This window comes from Marmota flaviventris, chromosome 19, assembly GCF_047511675.1.
Source record: "Marmota flaviventris isolate mMarFla1 chromosome 19, mMarFla1.hap1, whole genome shotgun sequence".
Classification (NCBI taxonomy): domain Eukaryota; kingdom Metazoa; phylum Chordata; class Mammalia; order Rodentia; family Sciuridae; genus Marmota; species Marmota flaviventris.
The window spans coordinates 36,508,361-36,530,536 of NC_092516.1; the positions used below are offsets into that span (position 1 = coordinate 36,508,361).

General features: G+C 44.3%; 2 protein-coding genes and 1 non-coding gene across 10 annotated transcripts in view; 2 read left to right on the forward strand and 1 right to left on the reverse strand.

Annotated features, from left to right (window-relative positions):
- LOC139702950 (diacylglycerol lipase-beta-like) overlaps positions 1–22,176 on the reverse strand; it is a 51,912-nt gene that overhangs the window by 16,567 nt on the left and 13,169 nt on the right. The window contains exons 5-7 of one of the 7 annotated variants that reach the window (XR_011705520.1): positions 21,298–21,395; positions 8,293–8,345; positions 3,045–4,242 (exon numbers count right to left, since the gene is read on the reverse strand). Coding sequence is in view for 4 of the 7 variants with exons in the window: in XM_071605701.1 (XP_071461802.1) it covers positions 21,344–21,395 (52 nt within the window). In the remaining 3 variants the exon portion in view is untranslated. Of the gene's footprint in view, positions 1–3,044; positions 9,306–11,102; positions 11,556–21,297; positions 21,396–22,176 lie in introns of those variants that run through there. The other 6 variants (XR_011705519.1, XR_011705518.1, XM_071605699.1 and 3 more) reach the window with 6 other exon arrangements.
- Positions 1,179–21,302, forward strand: LOC139702946 (diacylglycerol lipase-beta-like). 2 transcript variants are annotated; one of them, XR_011705517.1, is made up of 11 exons: positions 1,179–1,325; positions 2,723–2,874; positions 9,021–9,192; positions 10,101–10,359; positions 12,227–12,349; positions 13,232–13,359; positions 15,268–15,394; positions 16,087–16,170; positions 17,869–17,946; positions 19,439–19,607; positions 20,348–21,302. XR_011705517.1 is itself a non-coding variant. In XM_071605685.1 (10 exons), exons 1-10 carry the CDS (start codon positions 1,231–1,233, stop codon positions 19,451–19,453), a joined length of 1,233 nt encoding a protein of 410 aa, XP_071461786.1. In that variant the 5' UTR covers positions 1,179–1,230; the 3' UTR covers positions 19,454–21,302. The 2 variants fall into 2 exon arrangements, 1 of the variants encoding a protein (XP_071461786.1); XM_071605685.1 differs by having other exon boundaries at positions 19,439–21,302.
- Positions 5,990–6,119, forward strand: LOC139702988 (small nucleolar RNA SNORA42/SNORA80 family). The gene has a single exon (XR_011705543.1). It is a non-coding gene; the product is annotated as a small nucleolar RNA SNORA42/SNORA80 family (small nucleolar RNA).

The following is a 22,176-nucleotide window of genomic DNA, read 5'->3' on the forward strand; positions in this document are numbered from 1 at the left end:
AACCTGTTTACTCATCTGATAAAGTTTCTATGACAATAAATGGGTTTGTCATAGGAAATTGCTGTGTCCTGAAACTAAAAACGTGATTTATTTACTTCACAATCTGATAATTGAAGATCTCAGGATTTTAAAGAATTCTCAGAAAAACAACTACTCAAAATCCTGAACAATCACCTGGGGAAAACAGTAGGCAAGAGTAGAAAACACTAAATGCAAGGATGTTCATTTCATCTGAATCATAGAAGTTACCCGAATCAAGAAAATCAAGTCCCAAACGGGAAAATGGAGGGAGTATGAATCAAAGATTTAAGATAAATTTCTCCAAGTTAATACAAATTCATGATGAAATGCCACGTCTCTTAGACTGCTTCCTGCAACGTGCAAATGGTGAAGTTAAACCTAAAAGAACAGAAAATAATATAAAAAGATCTTTATTTTTCCAAAAGTCATGAGACAAAACGATAGGATGTTATCCCTTGTTAAAGATGCTTGGTAGGGCCGAGAGGGGCGGCGCACACCTGTAATCCCAGCAGCTGGGGAGGCTGAGGCAGGAGGAGCACGAGCTCAAAGCCAGCCTCAGCAACTTAGCGAGACCCTGACTCAAAATGAAATATAAAGAGGGTTAATGTGGCTCAGTGGTTAAGTGCACCTGGTTTCGATCCCGGTACCAAAAAAAAAAAAAAAAAAGGATGCCTGGTAAGTCCTTAAGTGCTGCCCAACTTCTCTATAAATGAAACATTTTCATCGCTAAAAAAAGAGGTATGAGGGTCCTTTGCCTTCTCGGGAGCTATACTTTAATCTGGATTGTTCATTTTAGAAATAAGATTCCGTATTATTATTATTTTTTTTTTTAAAAGAGAATTTTTTAATATCTATTTTTCAGTTTTCGGCGGACACAACATCTTTGTTTGTATGTGGTGCTGAGGATCGAACCCGGGTCGCACGCATGCCAGGCGAGCGTGCTACCACTTGAGCCACATCCCCAGCCCAAGATTCCGTATTATTTTTAAAAAGTAAACAGCCATCAGCTGTGTTGGCGAGCCTGCGCAGGCGCAGACTGCCGCAGGGCGCGGGGGGGGGGGGGGGCGACGTGGGGGTTATTGCGCGTGCGCCTCGGGTCGGAGCGAGCTTGCGCAAGGCCTCGCCCTCGTGGGCGCCTGCGCGGAGTCGCGGTTCGCCCGCGGAGTCCGGGAGGTTTGGAGCTGCTCCGTGCGCTGTTGGGCCTGCGCCATGCCGGGCATCGTGCTTTTTGGCCGGCGCTGGGCCGTCGCCAGTGACGACTTGGTTTTCCCTGGGTTCTTCGAGCTGTTCCTGCGAGTGCTGTGGTAAGGGCGGCCGCTCTGCGGGCGACTGTACCGCGCCGAGGAGGAGCTGGGGGCGCGCTGTCCCTGGAGACAGTGACAAAAGTACCAGCCTGCTGACCGCAGAGGCCGGGACAGGGGAGGCGGTGTCGGGGTCAGGTGCGCGGCCAGGACGTCGGCGCTACAGGGCACGAGCAGCGCCCGGTTGCAACGCTGAGACCTGGCACACGGGAGCGGGGTCCTCGTTGCAGACCAAATACCATTGCCTCGAGCTCTCCTTCTCCAGCCGGGTGCACTTGCTTCATTCCCTTACTCCGCGTGGGAGAGCAAAACTCCTGCCCCTGCAAGACGAAAGTTGGAAAATAATGCCCTTCGTTGCATTCTTGAGCCGGTGGTGGCAGAAAGACTCCTCAAGTGTTGTCTTTCGGAGTGTGGAACCAATGGGAAGCGACACTGGTGCATGAAGTCAGTTCGCAAAGGGTGTGGGCAAGGAGTAATACCATTGTTCTCAAACAGTAGATTCTCAAGGAATTTGAAAACAAGAGTTATGAGCTACTTCCCAGGAACTTTCTAGTTTTCAGGGCCAGGTTTTCTGAAGTCATTTCCCTGTTATTTCTAGACATGAAGGCCTGATTTCGCAAAACTGAAGAAAGCAGTTATCTAGTCCAGTACCCCTTCCTCTTTCTTTTCTTTTTTCTTTTTTAATTCCTCCAGGTGGTCCCGGGACTCAAACCCAGGGCCTCAAATCCAGGGTCTCACACGAGCACTCTACCACTGAGGTCAATCCCCAGCCCCCAAGTTCTACTTCTTAAAGATCTGGGCTTGAATCTATGTAATAAGGCAGTCTTGCCAAGTGTTGCGCAGCCTTCTGCTAAAATACCTCTAGGGATAGGTCAGGGTCATTATTACTTTGTGGTGTTCAGTGCTGTCTTTCATTGTTCTGCACTGAATTACAAAATTGTAGTCACAGGGCCACAGGACTTCTCCTTTCCTGTCTTATCTGTGCTTAGCATGAACATCTTTGCATTTCTGTTTAGTTCCTTCCCTCTTGGTTTTGAATTACACACTGCAGATTATAGTGTGCTTGTTGTTAAACCACCAATGTACAAATTCTCATTAGTAATTTAGCAAACATAATTTTTGGCTTACCAGTTGCATATTTCCACCAGCAGCTCACATTATATTTGCTTATTTGTGACTTTAAATGGATTATAGCATGCACAGAATAAGAACAATGGTATAAGCATGGAAAGTATAGAAAGCCATGCTCTTTCATTGGCTTGCTTGATCTTTTATTGATGAAAATTGTATTTCACAGTCAGCCTTGTTTTGAAAAATATTAACTTTCTTTACTTCTTTGAATCATGTTTTACAAAGCTGCTCCTTGGATTCCAATTCTGACCCTCCCTGTTTCTGGACAGGTGGATTGGCGTTCTGACCTTGTATGTCATGCACAGAAGGAAGCTAGACTGTGCTGGAGGAGTTCTTCTCAGCAGTTACTTGATCGTCCTCATGGTCCTTCTGGCGGTTGTTATATGTACTGTTTCGGCCATCGTGTGTGTCAGCATGAAAGGTAGTAGTTTCCTATTTGTTACCTATTCTTTTTTATTTAAATAACCTTATTGAAATGAAATTTGCATACTCTGCAACTCACCCATTTAAAGTGCACAAGAATTGTGCAACTATCACCACAATCAACCTCAGAATATTTTTATCATCTCCAAAAGATGTACCCATTAATAGTCACTTATTTCCCCCAAGTTCACCCAGCCTTGGGCATCCACTAGTCTACATTCTGTCTCCATAGATGTGCCTGTTCTGGACATCACAGAAGTAGAATTGTCCTTAATTGGCCTTTTGGTCTGGCTTCTTGGCATAATGTTTTCAAGGTTCATTCATGTTATTCACGTTCAGTACTCCATTCCTTCTTATGGCTGAATAAGGTTACATTGAAGGATAGACCACATTTTACTCACTCAACGGTTGGCGAACATTGGGTTTCCATTGGGGGCTACTACAGATAATGCTACTTTGAACATTTGCTTGCAGGTTTTTGTGTAGATGTGTCTTTTCATTTCTCTCAGATGTGTACCTAGGAGTGGAGTTGCTGGGTCAAGTAGTAACTCTGAGTTTAACCTTTTGGCATGACTTCTGCCAGACTTCTGAGTAGCTGCACCTTTTGCTTTCACATCAGTGTGTATAAGCATTCTAATTTCCTGTCCTCACTAACACATTATTATCAGACTTTCTGATTATAGGCATCCTAGTGAGCAGGAAATGGTATTTCATGGTTTTGATTTACATTTTTTGATGACTAATGGTGTTGACCATCCTTTCATGTGCTTACTGGCTATTTTTATATATCAGTTTTGGAAAATTGTCTACTCTAAAAATATATTATCCTTTATAAAGATTATGTTATTATTATATAAAGATTATCCTTTTATAAATTATTATTATATAAAGATTATCCTTTTTTTTTTTTCTTTTGGATGCTGGGGATTGACCCCAGGCCCTTGCATGTGCTAAACTTATAGTCTACCAGTGAGATATGTCCAGTTGTGGATGGCCAACTGGAAGGACAGTTATACAGTGGGTGATAGAGTGCAGGTCCTGACAGTTAGGAATGACCAGCTGAAACAGGTGTTAGTAAAGTGTTTCATAAGAAAAAGATCTTAGGGCTCCAGATCACTAAGAAGCAGAGCATGCACTCATTTACGATGGGAATATATAGAAAACAGAGCTCTGTGTATTTCAATATTTAGTAAAATGGTGGATCTGTTGGGTCTGGATTGAAGAAGGTCCCCGTTTTGTGGTCTCTGTTGATCTCTAGTCTGAGTTTTATTGGTACAAATGCTGAAAGGAGGAACTGAATGTGTACAGCATGGCACTTCCCAGTGCAGTGACAGTGCAGTGACAATTCCCAGTCAAGGCCGATTTTCTGAAAGATAAAGTATTTGGACAGGTGTCATTTTAGACATAGCGTTTTCTAATTCATATGCCCTTTTTGTCAAGTCACATTCCATTTGAACCACTGAGTTTCTAACTATTATGGGAGGTTCAGATTTGGAAGAGTTAAGTGTGAACTCCCTTTCCTCTTAAATGTTTTTCTACTGTTTTTGGTGGTATCAGGACACGTTTGCATTTCTGTGGTGGGTGCCCCTATTCACTCCTCCTAAATGCTCCCATGATGCCTGTACCATCACACCCCTGGTCAGAGCCCAGGAATCCTCTGCAGGTCATACTGTAGTTGTGGGTTGCCTGCCCCACCACCTCCCCTAACCTAGCCTGGCTTTGTTTAGTCCATCCCCACCCCTCACATTCCAACAGTGTGAGAGAAGCTGGTGTAAGCCCGGCTCAGGGTGGTCTTCACATGTGGGTGATTGGTTCAGGAGTGGATGTGGGACCCAGTGTGGGCCACTGAAAGTCAGGAGCATGTGCTGGAAGTTTCTAGGGAAGTGCTTCCTTGCTTCTGTAGGAGAGATCATCATGGCTGTTCTGGGTGGTGCTGCTTCTCTACCCACACACTGAGGAGGCAGCCCAGTGAGAAGCCTGATTCCCATCTGCCTCTCAGGACCTGTCCTTTGAGTCTGCACAGGTTCTTCCTGCCTTTAAACCAGTTTGAGTTAGATTTTTCTGTTACTTGTTTCTAGAGGTATCCCAGATAAACTAAAAGCAATATCTTATAAGAACTTGCCAATTTAATATCCAATTTGTAGCCAGGTGTGGTAGCACAGGCCTATAATCCTTGTGGCTTGGGAAGCTTAGGCAGGATTATCACAAGTTTGAGGCCAGCCTCCTCAACTTAGGTTTCACTAAGTTGTGTAGGGCCTTGCTAAGTTGCTGAGGCTGGCTTTGAATTTGCAAGCCTCCTGCCTTAGCCTCCCAAGCTGCTGGTATTACAGACATGCACCACATGCCTGGCCGAAAATAAAAAAATTTTTAAAAGGGGCTGGGGATGTAGCTCAGTGGTAAAGTATCTCTGGGTTCAGTTTTCAGTACCAAAAAAATTTTTTTTAAATTACCAAATTATTACAAGTAATTAGTATTGAATGTCATTAAAAACATTATAGAAATTTCAGTGATGAATATCATAGAAAAGCCTTAAAAAAAAAAAAAAGGACAAATGGAAAAAGGCAATTGTAACACCTGAGACAAAGACAGAGACTCCTCAGTATATAAGGATTTCTACAGTGACTAGGAAGGGAACCCACAGGTAATAGAAACACAGGCAGACAGCATGAGCAGTAGAGAAAGCAAATTCAAACGTATAAAATATTTAGCCTCAATCACAAAATAAAATCCCTTAGAACCTTGCATGGTGATGCTGAGTAGATATAGGCAGCTTTTTTTGTTTTCAGTGCTGGGGTGGAACTCAAGGCCTCAGCGTGCCAGGTGAGCCCTCTGCCATGAGCAACATCCTCAGCCCTCAGGCAGCTCATTTGTTGGTGAGAAGGTAAATTAGTTGAGTCCTTTGGGAGACCAATATGGCAATAAGAGTGTGTGTATCTATTTTTTTCCTATATATTTGACTTGTGCAAAGGTGCACTTGTAGGGATCGTCATTGAGATGCTGTTCCTAGAAATAAAACATCATATAATACTATGTGTATCCAAAGGTCACTGATTAGATGAACTGTACTTCATCCTTGTCATGGTCTGCTGTGCTCCTTTACATGAGAAAGTGATTCCTGGATTTGGATTTGTGGCAGGCCCCTTCCCTTGGACCTCTGATAGTGCCCAGCCCAGGGCAGACAAGCCCAGAACCACTGCTGACCTCTGCCCTTAGGCTGCTGGCACTGAATCAGGTTGCACAATGGTGGGGGGAAAAAGAAAGAGAAAATAAGTTGTGAACAGTAAAGGGTGATTTCATGTGGGCTAAGGTACAAGACATTGTATGTTGTTTGCTGCTCTTTTCCACAGAATGTAATATGTGTTTGTTTATGTGCAGACTCTCCCTGAAGGAGACACAGCTACTGGCTTACTTCTAGGGAGGGGAACTGAGGACTGGGGTTCCGGGGTGGGAGGAATGCTTAAAATTTACTTTTATTATCATCATCATCACCATTATTTTGTGGACTAGGGGTGGATCCCTGGGCATTATGCTGCTAGACAAGTTTTCTACCACTGAGCTACACCTCAACCCTAAAATTGAGTTTTTATCAACTTGACCTATTTGAACTTTTTACTCTGTACTGATTCAGTGAGGTGTGTGTATTTGTGTGTGTGTGTGGTGGGGGGGGTTGTTGTTTGTTTGTCTTTACATATTTTAATTTCAGGTCTATTTTAAAATAATTAACACATTGGTAACTTTAATTCTTGGTACAAGGATAACTTCCATTGCCCCTTTTGTTTTATTAGTCAAGTCTTAGTAATTAATCTGTCATTTGAGCAGAAAGACAATATGTATTTAGCTTTACACTGATATTCTCTGAAATATCACACGTTGTAGAGGGAGTATTTGGAGCAAAATAATTGAGTCATCCTTATCCAAGAGACTGACCCTCTTTTTCTTGGTTGTAAATACATAGCTTTGTTGGGAGCAATCACTGTTATTGTAGTTATTTTTTTTTTCTTCAGTGGCACTGGCAGTTGAATACAGGGACCCTACCACTGAGCTATGTTCCCGGCCCTTTTTTAATTCTTTATTTTGAGACAGGTCTCACTAAGTTACTGAGGCTGGCCTTGAACTTGGGATCCTCTTGCCTCAGCCTCTTGGGTGGCTGAGATTGCAGGTGTGTGCCACCACGCCTTGTTGGTTTATCTTTTTATTGCTGAGCAGTATTGCAAGGTGTGGATGTACTAGTTTAACTTCATGTCTACTATAAGAGGCTTTGGTTAGGGCTGGGCTGTGGCTCAGTGGTAGAGCACTTGCCTAGCATGTAGTGAGGCACTGGGTTCAGTTCTCAGCACCACATATAAATAAGTAAAAGAAAGGTCCATTACAACTGAGAAAAATATTTTTTAAAAAAGAGAGTGAGACTGGGAAGACTCTATCTTTATTTGCACATTCACTTTCCTCTCAGGCAGGTGTAACTATGGAAAGGCACCTTCAGTGTCTCATGTCTTTTCTGGAACCTTGATCTGAAGCACTCCATTTTGCTTCCTCGTCTATGTGTGTATTTCTTTAATGCAGCATTTGTAGCTGTTGTCACTGTTGGTGTTTCAGATAGCGTTGGGATGTAAGGTGTTAAGACATGTTCTTGTTGAGGGTCCCAGCTCCCCTGGAGGCAGTGTCAGGGTACTGTTTTCTGTTTCTCTAGGAGGGTCAGTTATGTGGAACTGTTTTTACAGATCTGCTCCTTTATCTGTCCCTCAGAGAGAGAGAACTATTAGAAACAATTATTTTATAAAATTTGTCTTTGTGCCACAAATGAGTCCAGAGATTGCCTAATATTTTTAAGCGAGACTCTAATTCTAACAGAGGATAATTTTTGAAATTTAAAGACTATTTCTTTACCATGTCATTCTTTAGATCTTAGATCTAAGATTTTTTTCAATATTGTTTTTGTTTTAATCATTTGGTATTTTTATGTTACTTAGATAAGTGTATCCCCACTTTTTCCCAAAAGGAGTTGATGTTTTACATCAAGAATTTAAACACAAAGTGGTAGAGCACTTGCCTAGCATGTGTGCACAGATGTGTGCCCCATTAGCTGTACTTAAGTGGAAGGGAAGCTCTTCTCTGAGGAGGGAAGTGAGCCGTTGGTTATTTTCTGTATTTCGGGAACCTCTACTGAAGACCTCTACTGATACTTGGATTTGTTTTACAAATACAATAAAAATGTCATGTCTCAATATCAGCCCTCCTCAAGGGGTCCCACACATCAGACTTTTTACTTCCGGGAACAGGGGTATAGTTCAGTGGTAGAGCTCCTGCTCAGCATGGGAAAGACCTTGGCTTCCATCTTTAGCACTAACAAAAAAGAGTAGATCACTTCCCCAAAGTGAGGACCACAAGTCAAAGAACCCCCGTCCCCCGTCTTACATACCCAGATTATATTTCAGAAAGTACTTCTTACTCCATCTGAGTCTGTTTCCTCATCTGTAAAATGGTATAATGACTGAATCACAGTTCATGAAGATTAAAGAATAACAGACATACAGGGTTTAGAATGGTGCTTTGGACAGCACAATTTTCTGTGAGTGTGGAGTTTGTTTTTCTGACTATCAGAACCTGGGCAATGCACCAGGGAAGCACACCTGTAATCCTTGAGAATTTCAAGTTTGAGGTCAGCCTCAGCAACTTAGTGAGGCCCTAAGTAACTTAGCAAGACCCTGTCTCAAAAAATAAAAAGTGCTGGGGAGGTAGCTCAGTGGTAAAGCACCTCTGGGATCAATCCCCTGGACCAAATTAAAGCAAAACATAAAAAGAACCTGAAGGACTGTATCCTGCTGGTCTGGGACAGCCCTATGGCGTGCCTGTTGCCCCAGCCTGATTATTAACAGTGTCCCCTTTTGCTCTCAGAATTCTCTCCATTTAGGCAGTGATTATGTGTTCACCCCAGTTAGAGCTTTAACCCCCATTGAAGCTGAGAAATGAATCAGGCTTTTTGTTGTGAGTCAGGCTTCACCTTGTCAGCTGCTCTCCGGTGAAGGCAATGCTTACCAAGACGGGTGTGGGTGTGCACAGATGTGTGCCCCCTTAGCTGTACTTATGTGGAAGGGAAGCTCTTCTCTGAAGAGGTAAGTGAGCCGTTGGTTATTTTCTATATTTCAGGAACCATTTGTAACCCTGGACCACGGAAGTCGATGTCTAAGCTGCTGTACATCCGCTTAGCGCTCTTTTTGCCGGAGATGGTCTGGGCTTCTCTGGGGGCCGCCTGGGTAACAGAGGGCGTCCAGTGTGACAGGACTGTTGTGAATGGCATCGTAGCAACCGTCGTTGTCAGGTGAGGCCTTCTGTCTTCTCTTTTAGTTTTTTCCTCATCACAGATGCTTTTGGGAGGCAGGTGAACAAGTCTTTCTGAGAAACAGGACAGGTAGCCCAGTGTCCAGTGGCTTCCTAGCAGAATTAGAATCAGATTGAGTGACTCATGGAAACTTAAGAGACACTGGTTTGTACATGAGAAATAATTCGTTTTCCCTTATATATTTGTTGATGTTTTATTTCTTACAGGTTCTCATTTTTCTGCATTCCCTCTCTTCTAAAAAGGAAGACTATAGATGACCAAAACTAAAAGTAGGATGAGAAAAAATAGAGTGACAGGAATGGCATCAGGGAATAATACTGTAGTAATGTTTAAAATATGGTTTCAAATATTCTAAGCTAAAAATTGAGAGATGATCTAATTCCATCTCCTCCTGTTCTGAGTAATGGGTTCCTGCTGTTGCTGCCTTTCCTCAGCCATACCACCAGGGGGCAGCAGAGTTTCCTCACTGATATGCATCTTCCCAGCAGCACAGTCCATGAACTCTGGGGCGCCCGCGCTCGGTGGGGCAACCTAGAAATATGTAAACACATGAACAAAGGAACTATGGGGTAGCGCACTATATGGAAATTCTTTTGATAAAGGTAGTGCTGTGAAGAGCTAGTTCCAGCTGCTTCTGTGTTCATACTGCAGCTCTGCCCACCAAATAGTTCTGTTTCCTTTGTTTCTTTATTTTTACTACTCTAATCTTTATGGGGCCTGGGTTAGCAATGAGGCACTTTCTTGAAGAACTGAGTTGCTCGCCTCAGTCAGAATCTGGAAAATCCACATCCTCCTCAGGAAGGAGCACCTCTGTAGAGATGCAGGGGCTGAGCCATCTGGAGGTGGGGCCCACCGTCACTGAGCCTTTTCCACTCTCTGTTTTGCAGTTGGATCATCATCGCCGCCACGGTGGTCACCATTATCATTGTCTTTGACCCACTGGGGGGGAAAATGGCCCCATATTCCTCGGCTGGTCCCAGTCACCTGGATAGTAATGATTCAAGCCAGTTACTTAATGGCCTCAAGACAGCAGCTACAAGCGTGTGGGAAACCAGAATCAAGTTCTTGTGCTGTTGCATTGGGAAAGACGACCATACTCGAGTTGCTTTTTCGAGTACGGCAGAGCTTTTCTCAACCTACTTTTCAGTAAGCTGAAGGGATATGGTTTGGTCTCTTTCTTCTGTTTCAGTAAATGCTTCTCTGTGAAGATGAGCGCACTGCATCTTGAGCTGAGCCCCCTAGTCTTCCAAAGTGGCATTTGAGAACCTGGAACCTTTGGGCATGGGGCTGGGGGCAGACACTGTGTCTGGGATGAATGCTCTGGGGAGCCATTAACTGCAGGGGCCAGGCTTTCTCAGACCCTATCTCGCTGGTCAGGTGCGTCCTGTCATTGACACCTGTTCATTGCATTGTTGAGGGTTTTTTCCCAATACTGCAGATGGAACCCAGGGCCTCACACACACTAGGAAAGTGCTCTACCACTGAGCCATATCCCCAGCCCTCTTTATTTTATGTTTGAGGCAGGGTGTCACTAAGTTGCCAAGTCTATCCTCGAACTTTTGATCCTTCTGCCTCAGCTTCCTGAATAGCTGTGATTACAGGTGTGTTTCACTGTGCCCAGTTTATACTGTCAAGATCTTGAATTCATTTTTAAGGAACTAAATAAGGAAGCTGTACATTTCGAGAATGATTTTCTAGTTGTCATCTTATACATCCTCTGTCCAGCTGACTCAGTGGATACCTACCTGCATAGGCAGAGTCATGCATCCAGGGTAATACCTGTGATTTCTTACCACTTCATACCATGATAGAAATGATAGACTACTCTACTTTTGAAAGAAAGCTTGAAGTGTTGCGGTACAAAAGAATGTCATTCTAGAGCCTTCTACTGATTTGAAAATATTTGTTTTTCTTTCGTATTTGGTGTGTGATTTTGTCTTTTCATGTAATGTTCTCTGATAAACTGCTGTTATTTTCTGTATTGAGACCAAGTAAGGAGGAAAAGTGTCGACATCCTCCATACCTTCCTGTCTCTCTCTCTCGCTTCTCAGTGGTACCCGACTTTGTACTATTCAGGGCTGGCCCCAGAGCCTGACACCAGGCCACAGCAGCCTCAAGGGGATTAGAGAAGGGTGTTCCCCTGAATCTTGAAGGAGTGCTTCAACCAATATCTAAAGATATTTAGAAGGAGGAAGAAGAGAAGCTGGATATTCTCAGGATTTCTTATTCTTCATCATAGGCAGAACTGATGACCCAGAGGCCCAGTGACCAGTACATGGTCCTTTCTTGTGTGCTAGAAGTGCCTGCTGTTGGTAGAGGACTTCTGCTCCTCCATATCTGTCCTGAAGAAAAAGGGTAAGGGTTAAGGTCAGACTCCAGAGGACAGCTCTGTTGCTTTTCTTGTTTGGGGTTTCTTTTACTGTATGCTGCACCCAGTAAGCATACATTCAGCCTCGTAAATCTCTGCTGTAGACTGTGTTTTAACAAAACTTTCACAGCGGGGCTGGGGTTGTGGCTCAGTGGTAGAGCACTTGCCTCGCATGCATGAGGCACTAGGATTGATCCTCAGCACCACATTAAAATAAATACATAAAATAAAGATATTGTGTCCATTTACAACTAAAAAAATACTTTTTAAAAAAACTTTCACACCAACTTGAAATGATGGTATAAACTTGGGTTCAAATTGTGCATTACTAAAATGGTGGAGGATTTACCCATTTACTCCTCGACTTTATAAAAGATTTAAAATAGACTAGAAATAGTTAAGTCACTTGAAGTGGAAGTTTTAAAATGATTAATCGTAGGTTTGTCTGAGAACAAGATATGAAAAAATATTAAACTCACATATATAGAGAGTCCTACAAGGAAATTGCTTCTTCAGTGACTTGTACATGTCATTATATCTATGTGTGTCCACATGTGCCTGTGAACGGTGTAAAATGAATTTTAAGGAGTTACTGGGTAGTTCCTGCTGGGTTTTAATGACAGGCCATTTTGATTTCTTTCCCAGGACACAGATCTGGTGCCCAGCGACATCGCGGCGGGCCTCGCCCTTCTCCACCAGCAACAGGACAATGTGAGCAACAGCCAGGAGCCTAGTGAGGTGATCAGCCACTCCCCAGGGGACTCCCAGGTAACCCTGAATTTCTGTTGGATTGACAGTTTTGACATTCACACCTCTGTGTTGATCTTCAAAGATACACAATTAGCCACAAGCAATTTCAATAGCAGTTGAATCCAGTTTGTGGCTTCTGCTTGTACTTTATCACCTGTCTGTGAGGCAGCTCCTCATCTGGAGTCCAGGAGGTGGGAGCCCATTCTCAGCCAATTTACCATCCATCATGTTTTCAAGGCCCTCTGTTTTAGGAAACTCACTGTTGGATTCTGTGTACCAGAAAAATTCCTTCTAGGGTGGGACTTGAGCCTGGTTCCTACCTCCTGGGGTGTGCTTGCTTTCTCCTCTGAGGGGCAGAAATAGTTCATATTTGCTTTATGGTGGTTTTCTGCCATAGATTTTTTTAATTTTTTTTTTTTTTTTTAGTTTTGATAGACCTTCATTTATTTATATGTGGTGCTGAGAATCAAACCCAGTGCCTCACACATGCCAGGCAAGTGCGCTACTGCTGAGCCCTAGCCCCATCTGCCATAGTTTTTTATGCTTTCAAAAGTGAAAACTGCAAACAGACTACTTGTGTTTCCCTGCTCCTTGCTGAAACACCCATTTCTTGGCAGTACCTCTTGCAGTGAGAACCTTGCTAATGTCTCCAGGCAGGAGTCAGAAGAATCCTCGGTCTTTTTGATGTTAGCTCCCTCCATACTCCCTGCGTTTTTGGGTCCATCTAATCTGTATTTAAGGATTGATTTTCCCTGCAGACGTTCTCTGAGAGTTCTGGTCAGTGAGGAAAGAGCGGGAAGAATCAGGAATTAGAGTTCTCAGTTTTAAGATCTTAGTGTGTTCATCCTCTCTGTAATGAGTTCCTCTAAATGAAAGCTTTTTTTTTCCCTTCTCTTACAGGAAGCTGATTTGGATGTAGAATTAGAAAATTGCCATCATTATATGCAGTTTGCAGCAACTGCCTATGGGTGGCCTCTCTACGTTTATAGAAACCCATTTACAGGACTGTGCAAGATTGGAGGTGACTGGTAGGTTGGCTTGCAGTGAGGCTTCCATGTCCACATTTGTCCTTTTAAAAAAAAAAAAAAGTTTTATTTTGAAATCAGAAGTTTTCAAGTTGAGCATGGTGGCACACACCTTAGAATCTCAGCCACTCAGGAGGCTGTGGTAGGATTGAGTTCAAGGCCAGCCTAGGCAACTTAACATAGACCTTGTCTCAAAGTAAAAAGGGGAGGGCTGGGGATATATCTTTGTGGCAGAGCATCCCTGGTGGGTTTGATCTCTGGTATTGAAGGAAAAAAAAAAGCAACAAAGGTGACCAAAGACATCCCTCAGTCCTTTATCTGGAGCCACCAGTTCCGACTCATCCCATGTGTACTCTGTCAGCCTCTCTCCACGGGCATATTTCTTTTTCCCTGAACCGTTCAAGATTTACTTATTACTCCATGCTTTTTTATTACTTCAGCCTGAATTTTCTCAGGACATTCTTTTACAGACCTCTAATAAAATTGAAGAAGTTTATCTCTGATTATTAACTAATTTGCAATCGGTAATATCCCTCTTCATGATTTTTCCTCCACTGGGGATGGTACTTTTCACTGTGGTTGTCACAGCTCCCTTTTTTGTTTGCATGCTGGGTACAGAACCCAGCCCTCGTGCATGGAAGGCGAGTGCTGTGCCACTGCACACCATCTGCAGCTCCGGCTCTTCTGCATAGTCTCCCTCAGCTCGGAACCGCTCCTCCGTCATTCTCTTGTCTTCCAAATTTTGACAGTTTGTAGAAGGGTCCTCTGTTTGTGTTTGTCTGATGGTTTCCTTGCGGTAGATCGGGTTTTGGACTTTGGGCAGGGATGCTGTGCTTTGTGTCCTTCCTGATGCATCCTGTTAGGAGCGCATGAGGCCAGTTGCCCCACTCCTGGCGCAGTTGTCACTGATCACTTGGCTCAGGTGCTGATGGCAGTTTCTGCCACAGACAGTGGTGCTTTCCTTCCATTTGAAACAAGAAGTCTCCTTTAATGAGACAGTTGAGACCATTTAAATATTTAGTTCCTCTCCAAACTTCCACCTAGTATCTTTGGCATTCATTGATTTTTGTGTGCATCAGTAATTTCTAGAATAATTACAAAATTATGATTTTTTTCACCATTTCTTCTGCATTAGTTGTCATTCTGCTATAAAGAAGAATTTTTCCTTCTTTATTACGTATTATTAATATTTACATATAGATTTTGACTTTACTCTGTGGATTAAGATTCATTGCTAATCATTTTCTAATACATATATTGTTTATTTGGTGCTCAAAGTGTCCCAGACACCTAGGTCCTGTAGACTCTCCTGTGTCCTTTTGATATGTCCCCATCACTTTGTGAGCACTTCCTAAATTTCTGACGTAAGATACTCATCTTCTTTTTCCCTGGAATGGTTTCTGCGGGGCTCCCCTTGCTCTCAGTGTGGGCAGTTGTATTTAGAAACCAAGATCTAAGTGTGTCTATCCCTCCTGGGTGTCATTGCTTCTGGGCTTTTCAGTGGACAGAGTTGGGGGAAAATAGCAATTTCATGCAGTTCAGCCCGATGTGTCTGTTAAATTGTGAATTTAGCTGAGCAGGGTGGCTGGCACATAGCTGTAATCCCAGTGATTAAGGTGACTAAGGAAGGAGAATCCCAGTTCAAAGCCAGTCTCGGCAACTTAGCAAGACTCTGTCTCAAAATAAAAAAATAAAAAGAACTGGGGGTGTGGCTCAGTGGTAGAGTGCCCCTGGGTTAGTCCCCAGTACTGCAAAATTAGTGGGTGAATGAGTGCGTGCATGCCGTTCTCTGTTAGCCAGGATGTCCTGGAAATTGTCAGCTTTAGTTCTTTTTTCCTGGGAAAATATGACCGTATCAGACTCCTGGTAAGGGTTCAGGTTGGCACAGTAACCTCTTTGCCCTCTTTTTAGTTGCAGAAGCAGAACAACAGAATATGACTTGGTTGGAGGTGATCAGCTCAACTGCCATTTCAGCTCCATCCTGCAAACGACGAGGCTACAATACAGAGACTTCATTCACATAAGCTTTCATGACAAGGTGCAGTATCAAACAGGGGCTCTTAACTAATTTTGCATCCTAGAGTCCTTTGAGATTCCAATGGGAATTAGGAATTATCCTTTATATAATTCAGAGACACACACTCACCCCAAATCTTGTGTACTATTTCAGGAGTTCACAGACACCCCCCCCCCCACCCCCGAATCCCACACAGGTCCATGGATCCAGGTTTAAAACCCAGGTTTAACACAAGGTAGAACAACCAGGGTTCATCAGAGATACCATGCTGTCTCACCTGACTCCAGTAGGTGACAGGATAGTGCAGCCTGAGAATCTGGTGGCTAGCACCTGTGGTCCTGGCCTCCAGGGCTGGCCTGTAGCTGCTCAGCACAAGACTGAATTTATCCATCGAATGAACAATCAGTGGTGCCGGGACCCAGATGAGGGAGGTGAAGTGAGCCTTGAACCCACCAGGGAGCTGCACAGTAGATTTGACCTAGTGGCAGGGGTGAGAGAGGCTAAGAAAGAAAACCGCTGGTCATGACAGTTGAGTGTTTAATGAAGGCCTTTGGTGTGTAGTGTCAAGTGGAGCCCTGGCTGGTGAGGACGAGGTGGATGTGTTTCCTCCAGGTTTCTTGTGGCAATTGCAAGGGATGCAGACATGTTCTAACTTTGTATTGTTAGCTGCATGTTTCCATTATGTAGGCCTCACACTGTTTCTCATCCTTCAGGTGTATGAGCTGCCCTTCTTGGTGGCGCTGGATCACAGGAAGGAGGCTGTCGTGGTCGCTGTGAGAGGGACCATGTCTCTCCAGGTAACACTGGACCCTGACAAATTAGACGGGGGGTGGGGGGGGGTGGGGAGACTGTGCTGGGAGCAGGGAGTACAGATCAGCTAGGCACCCGCGCTCAAAATGAAGGAAACATTGTTAGGCAACAGCAAAACCACAGGGAAACGCCCCGACAGAAAATGCGGAAGCAAATCCAGAATTGTGAAATGCTCCCTTTTCAAAACACTGTGGGATTGTTGGGAGCAGAGATGCCAGCAGGTTCGTCCCCATCTCGGGGGGCTCTGAGAGGAGCACCTGTTTAGTTCCCCATCTGAAACTTGCCTGGATATGTGGCCAAGGCCCCAAACCCAAGGGACCGTCCCCTCAAATCTGTGCCCATAGCCAGAGAGGACTAGCTGAGTCTTGCTGTTGAAAGTCACATGATGCTTCCCAAGTTCCTCTTCCGGTTCCTCACTGGCCCAGTCCTCTTGCCAGTCCCCAGGCAGCTGTAGGCCCCCTTGGTCTCCCCCTGCCCAGCGGCCCCTCCCGTGTTCCCCATCCCAGAGCAGCGTTTCTTCCCTCTCCGCGTGCTTTCCAGTTCCTTCTTGACTGCTCCTCTCTCTCACTTCCTCATACTTATCTGCTGACCCATAAAATGTACTGAGACTCCACAGCTTGTGCCCTCAGCCCTCTTCTGCTGTGGACCAACTCTGGGGTGCCCGCACCTGGTTCCCAGCACCCCATACTTGCACCTTCGAGGCCATCTGGGTCTCCCAGGACCCTCCCCCCTCCCAGGCCTGAGCTTCCTCAGGACTTCCTGTTTATGTCCATTCTGCCAGCAACCCCAGTTGCTCCTGAAGAAACAGTGAAGTTGTCCTTGCTTTCTCTGGTCACTGCCCAGTCCATTCTGTGTGAAGTTCTAGCCCAGACCTCTGGCCATGTCTTCCGTTCCCAGCACCATGGCCCTCATTCTGTCCAGGCCTCTTCTTACAGTGGAAAGGTCCCATCTCCATCCCTGTCTCGGCTCTCATCTTCCCAGTGTGTCCTTTCCCATCCTTTTCAAAAACTGCCCATGCTTCCTGCTGCTTTTAGTATGAAGCCCATGCAAATCACCTGAGGGGCTTTGTACAGTGTGTGTAGGTGTGGAGCCTCATCCCAGCAAGCAGCCAGAGTTTAGCTCTTGACTGTGGGCCTCAGAACAGGAGCAGTGCTTTGTTCAAAACCCTGATACAGCTGGGCATGGTGACACCTGCCTATAATCCCAGCAACTCAGGAGGCTGAGGCAGGAGGATCGCAAATTCAAAGCCAGCCTCAGCAACATGGAGTTACTAAGCATCTCAGTGAGACCCTGTCTCTAAATAAAATATAAAATAGGGCTGGGGATGTGGCTCAGTGGCTCAGTGGCTGAGTGCCCCTGAGTTCAATTTCTGGTACCAAAAAAATAAGAAAAAAAAAAAAAACAAACCTGGTACAGGCTCTGTGCTCTGAGGGTCTGTGGACTCTGTACAGTCTGTTGGGTATAGGATGACTTGGATATACCCACAGTCCCTTCAGGTACATGCTTGTTCCAAGCTGCTGCCCTCAAGGCCTCAGGGCCTGCCTGACTCGTGGGCATTTCTGCTGAGGTCAAGCATCCCAGGGTCCCTTCTAAGCAATCTGACCAGGAGCCTGCCACCCACTATCCCTCAGAGGACATGAGTGCACGCCACAGGCTGACACTTCTCCTGTCTGCCTTTTTTATAGGACATCCTCACCGATCTGTCTGCAGAGAGCGAGAGCCTCCACCTGGAGGTCAAGGTGCAGGACTGTGTGGCACACAAGGTACAGTGGGGTCGCAGGTTCTGTCAGTGCTAATGGAGTGACAGTCACCACATGCCAGCTGCCGCGCACAGCAAGTGCTAGTTCTTACTATTGCGGTCCCCGCACCAGACCTACAGGCGGCGTGTGTATATGTGTTTTAGAAACTGGGTCAAAGAGGCGGAGTAACTTACTGAAGCCACATAGTTATTGGAGTGTCAGACTGGGCGTGTGAGCCAGAAACGCTGTGGCTTTCCTTCCCTCTTAATTAAAGTCCACTGTCACGGTGACAAAGCTCTTGTGCAATACAGAGCAGCAGAGAAAGAGCTCCACAGAGGCAGGGACGCCTTGGCAGTGCCGCACACCATCTCACAAGTTCTCTGTGGATGTGTCAGGAGCCAGGGCCTCCGTTTCTCACTGTGCCGTGGGGTAGGGCACAGGAGCACCACCTGATGGGACAAAGAAGCCCCCACGCGCGGAGCACAGCCTTAGGTTTTTAAACCATGCTTACAGTGTTCTATTTTTTTTCCATTTCTTTAGTGATAGTGAAATATACATAATAATATACATAATATTTGTTATGTTAACCATTTGTTTTATATTTTGGGTACTGGGGATTGAACCCAGAGGCAATTTGCCACTGAACCACATCCCCAGCCCTTTTTATTTTTTTATAAAGGGTTTTGCTGAGTTGCTGAGGCTGGCTTTCAGCTTGTGATCCTCCTGCCTCAGCCTCCCAAGCTGCTGGGGTTAGGGGCATGAACCACCACACCTGACTAATTTTAACCATTGGTAAATGTACAGTTTAGTGGCATTAAGTGTTTGCATAATGCTGTGTACCCATCACCATTATCTCTACCCAGGATTTTTTTTTTTTAATATTTTTTTTTGTAGTTGTAGATGGACAGCATGCCTTTATTTTACTTGTTTATTTCTATGTGGTGCTGAGGATCGAACCCAGTGCCTCACGCATGCTACGCAAGTGCTCTACTACTGAGCTACAGCCCCAGCCCTCTACCCAGAATTTTTTATCATCCCCACCATAAAATCTGTGCGCATTAAACACTAACAGCCCCCTCTGCAGCCCCTGGTAACCTCTGTCCTATGTAGTCTCCTTGGATTTGTGTGTTCTAGGAACCTCACGTAGGTGGATTCGTCCAGGTTTGCCCTTTTGCAATTGACTTCTTTCACTTAGTACAGTGTTCAGGGTCCGTCCACATTGTGGAATGTATCGAAATTTCATTCTTTTTAAATCTTCACAATTGTGCATCGTACGGCTGTGCTCGCTTCGTCTACGCACTCACCCGCCCTAGCTCTAGAAAAGAGCTGGAGTTCTTCAGAAGGTGTGTGTCTGGCAGAGTCCTCTGGACCAAGGCATGGTCCTCTATAACACTTAATAGGGCTGGTGCAGTCCTGTCTGAAGATGGTCCTCTGGGAGTCCGTTTTGGGAAGCTGACTCCAAGGGGAGGTCCTTCTTGGTTGTGCCTCTAAAGAGCAACCTGGTTTCTTTCCCCAGCTACCTGGCCAATGACATGGAGGAGGACAACCAGGCTCCTAAACAAGAAATCTTTCGTTTCCTCTATGGGAAGAGCTACGCCCAGCGTCCCCTGTTCCACAAACTGCGATATCAGTTCATCTGCTCCATGGACTGGAACACTCGGGTTTCCAAGGAGGAGTGTGAGGAGGTGGGTGGTGCTGTGTGTGCTTGTGGGGGGAGAGGGATGGGCTGACTGGAGCGACACAGGAAGGTGGGTGGCTGCAGGTGGGCTCTGGGGAGGAGAAAGCTCAGGAGGGAGGGAAGGACTTCCTGGGCAGTCCTCAGTTTTGCATTTAACCATGTTACTAAGTATTCTTGATGGATCCAAGCAGAAATATTACTAATGTTCAACCACTATTCTACTCAAATCAGGGACAATGATAAAGCTTGTCTCTTGATAAAATCAACTTTTCAAATTTGATGGGAAGGGACACCAAAAGGATTCTATCTGTCAAAGCATCTTTACAAATGCTTAATTTATTTATCTGATATAGGAAAATATGCTCGATTTTTATTGAAAAGAAATCTGAAAAAATGTGTCCCACATTTTATATAACATGATCCTGATAAGTGTCGTCCATGTGAGTAATAGCTGAAATAATGTTGTGATATCCGTATATAGCTACTTCATTTGTCACCAGGCTAAATAAATCTAATAATTACACCTTGCTATGTCACCTCCTTTGTAGCTGACAGAACTTAGTTAATAGAATCAAGCCTCTCAACATTGTAGTTTAGATATTTGTACACTGTTGAATCACAGTGACTAGAAAGTCCAAATCAAGGTGAATAAATTTTAAGGAATGGGAAAATAAATTAACCATAACTTCAAACCCCTCAATATCCGGTAAAGTCATCAGCTTTGGTGGGGGCTCTTTTCCTTTCCAGATTCAAGCTTATGATCCGGAGCTCTGGGTGTGGGGCCGAGATCGCACCCTCATTGCCTAGAAGTCCTGGAACTATGGAGACCTGAGGGGAGGGACAAAACTCTGTATCCCTGGCTTGATGACAGACAGAGTCAGTGATTGTCTATTCAGGATGCTCGAGGATCTAACTTCTTGATCCAGTCCTGTCCACCTCCACCCACAGCCACCCTCTGAAGATGGTGAAATAGCCTGAATCTCCAAGTCAGCTTCATGGTCTCAAACTCCAACCACACAGATGACTCCCTAGAGGTGTGCTGGGTGCTCTGAGGCTACTCAGCCAGACCTGAGAGAGAACCGTTTATCATTCAGAATGTGCTAGAAATCCTTAACCCACAGCAATTGGGCCCACATGTCAGCTCCGATGAATGGTTGATCTTGGTCTAAAGTGAATATCCTTTAGCCATGAATATCTCTCTCCTCCTGAAAATTTCTTTTTACCTCTCCTTAATTCATCTTGGGTCACTTATCCTTTAAGGATACCAAGCATGGAGATGATTTATTTACAGGATTTTCACAGTTTTAGTACATATGATAAATGTTGTTTATTTTGAACTATGTTTATTTTAAATAGTTTTGAGATAGATGTTGTTCAGAAAATTGTTGTTTTTTATTGGTTTTGTGATTAATGTTATAACACGTTTGTGTACATAATTATTTCTCTCAAGATTTTAATCTTTTTATCTATTACTTTTATACCTCAGTAGTATTATCCCATAGTCTTATAAATATAGTTTTTATTTGATGTTCAATCACCATTATTGTGACTACTGAGCTGCCAGTATTTAACTTGCCTTGATATGTTTTCTGTCATTTTAAAATATGTATCATTCGAGAGCACATGTGTTATGTGCTTGTGAAGAGCACAGCACAGTGCATTTGTGAAAAACTGAATAAAGTTGAAAATCTCCTTACCTTAATGATACATATGATCATGTCATTCCAGATTGGTTGTTTGCTGTCAAATGATACTGCTGTTTAAAGTGTTGTTTTTAATTGACCAAATTTGTAACCTGTGGGGGAGAAAACCACCTCAATTATTTTTCATGTAGCAGAACAACAGAGAAGGTTGTAGAGTAAGCGATATTTGCAGATAGGTTTTTAAATTTTCAACTAATTAACAGAGAAGGAATAACAGAAGCAGGCTATCACCATTTTACAACCTCCAATAAAAACCAAATCTCAGTAACAATCATTAGGGCTAATGTCATGGGAGGCAAGCAGACACAGCACAGCTGCTGAGGCAATGCAACAGGAAGCACATCCCCACGATGTCATACGGACAGGAAGTGCACCCTGAATCTGATCAAATCCTTCAGTACCATTTTCAAAGAACTACAAACAACCTAGGTGAGATAGATAATGTTCAATGGCACTATGGATATATATCCAGAAGGGGACAAGTTCTTCAGCACACATGACGTGGTTTCTTCAACAAATACAGAAGAGAGGGGAAAAATCTGTACGTTAAAAGACACAGGTACAGCCGGGCACAGTGGAGCACGTCTATAATCCCAGTGGCTCGGGAGGCTGAGGCAGGTGGATTGCGAGTTCAAAGCCAGCCTCAGCAAAAGTGAGGTGCTAAGCAACTCACTGAGACCTTGTCTCTAAATAAAATACAAAATAGGACTGGGGATGTGGATCAGTTGTCAAGTGCCCTTGAGTTCAGTCCTTGGAACCCATCTCCCTCCAAAAAACGACAGTTGCAAGGCAAATGCACCATATACAATGTAAGAAACTTGTTTTGGATCCTAATACAGACAAACCAATTGTAAAACATTTAGGAGACAGCTG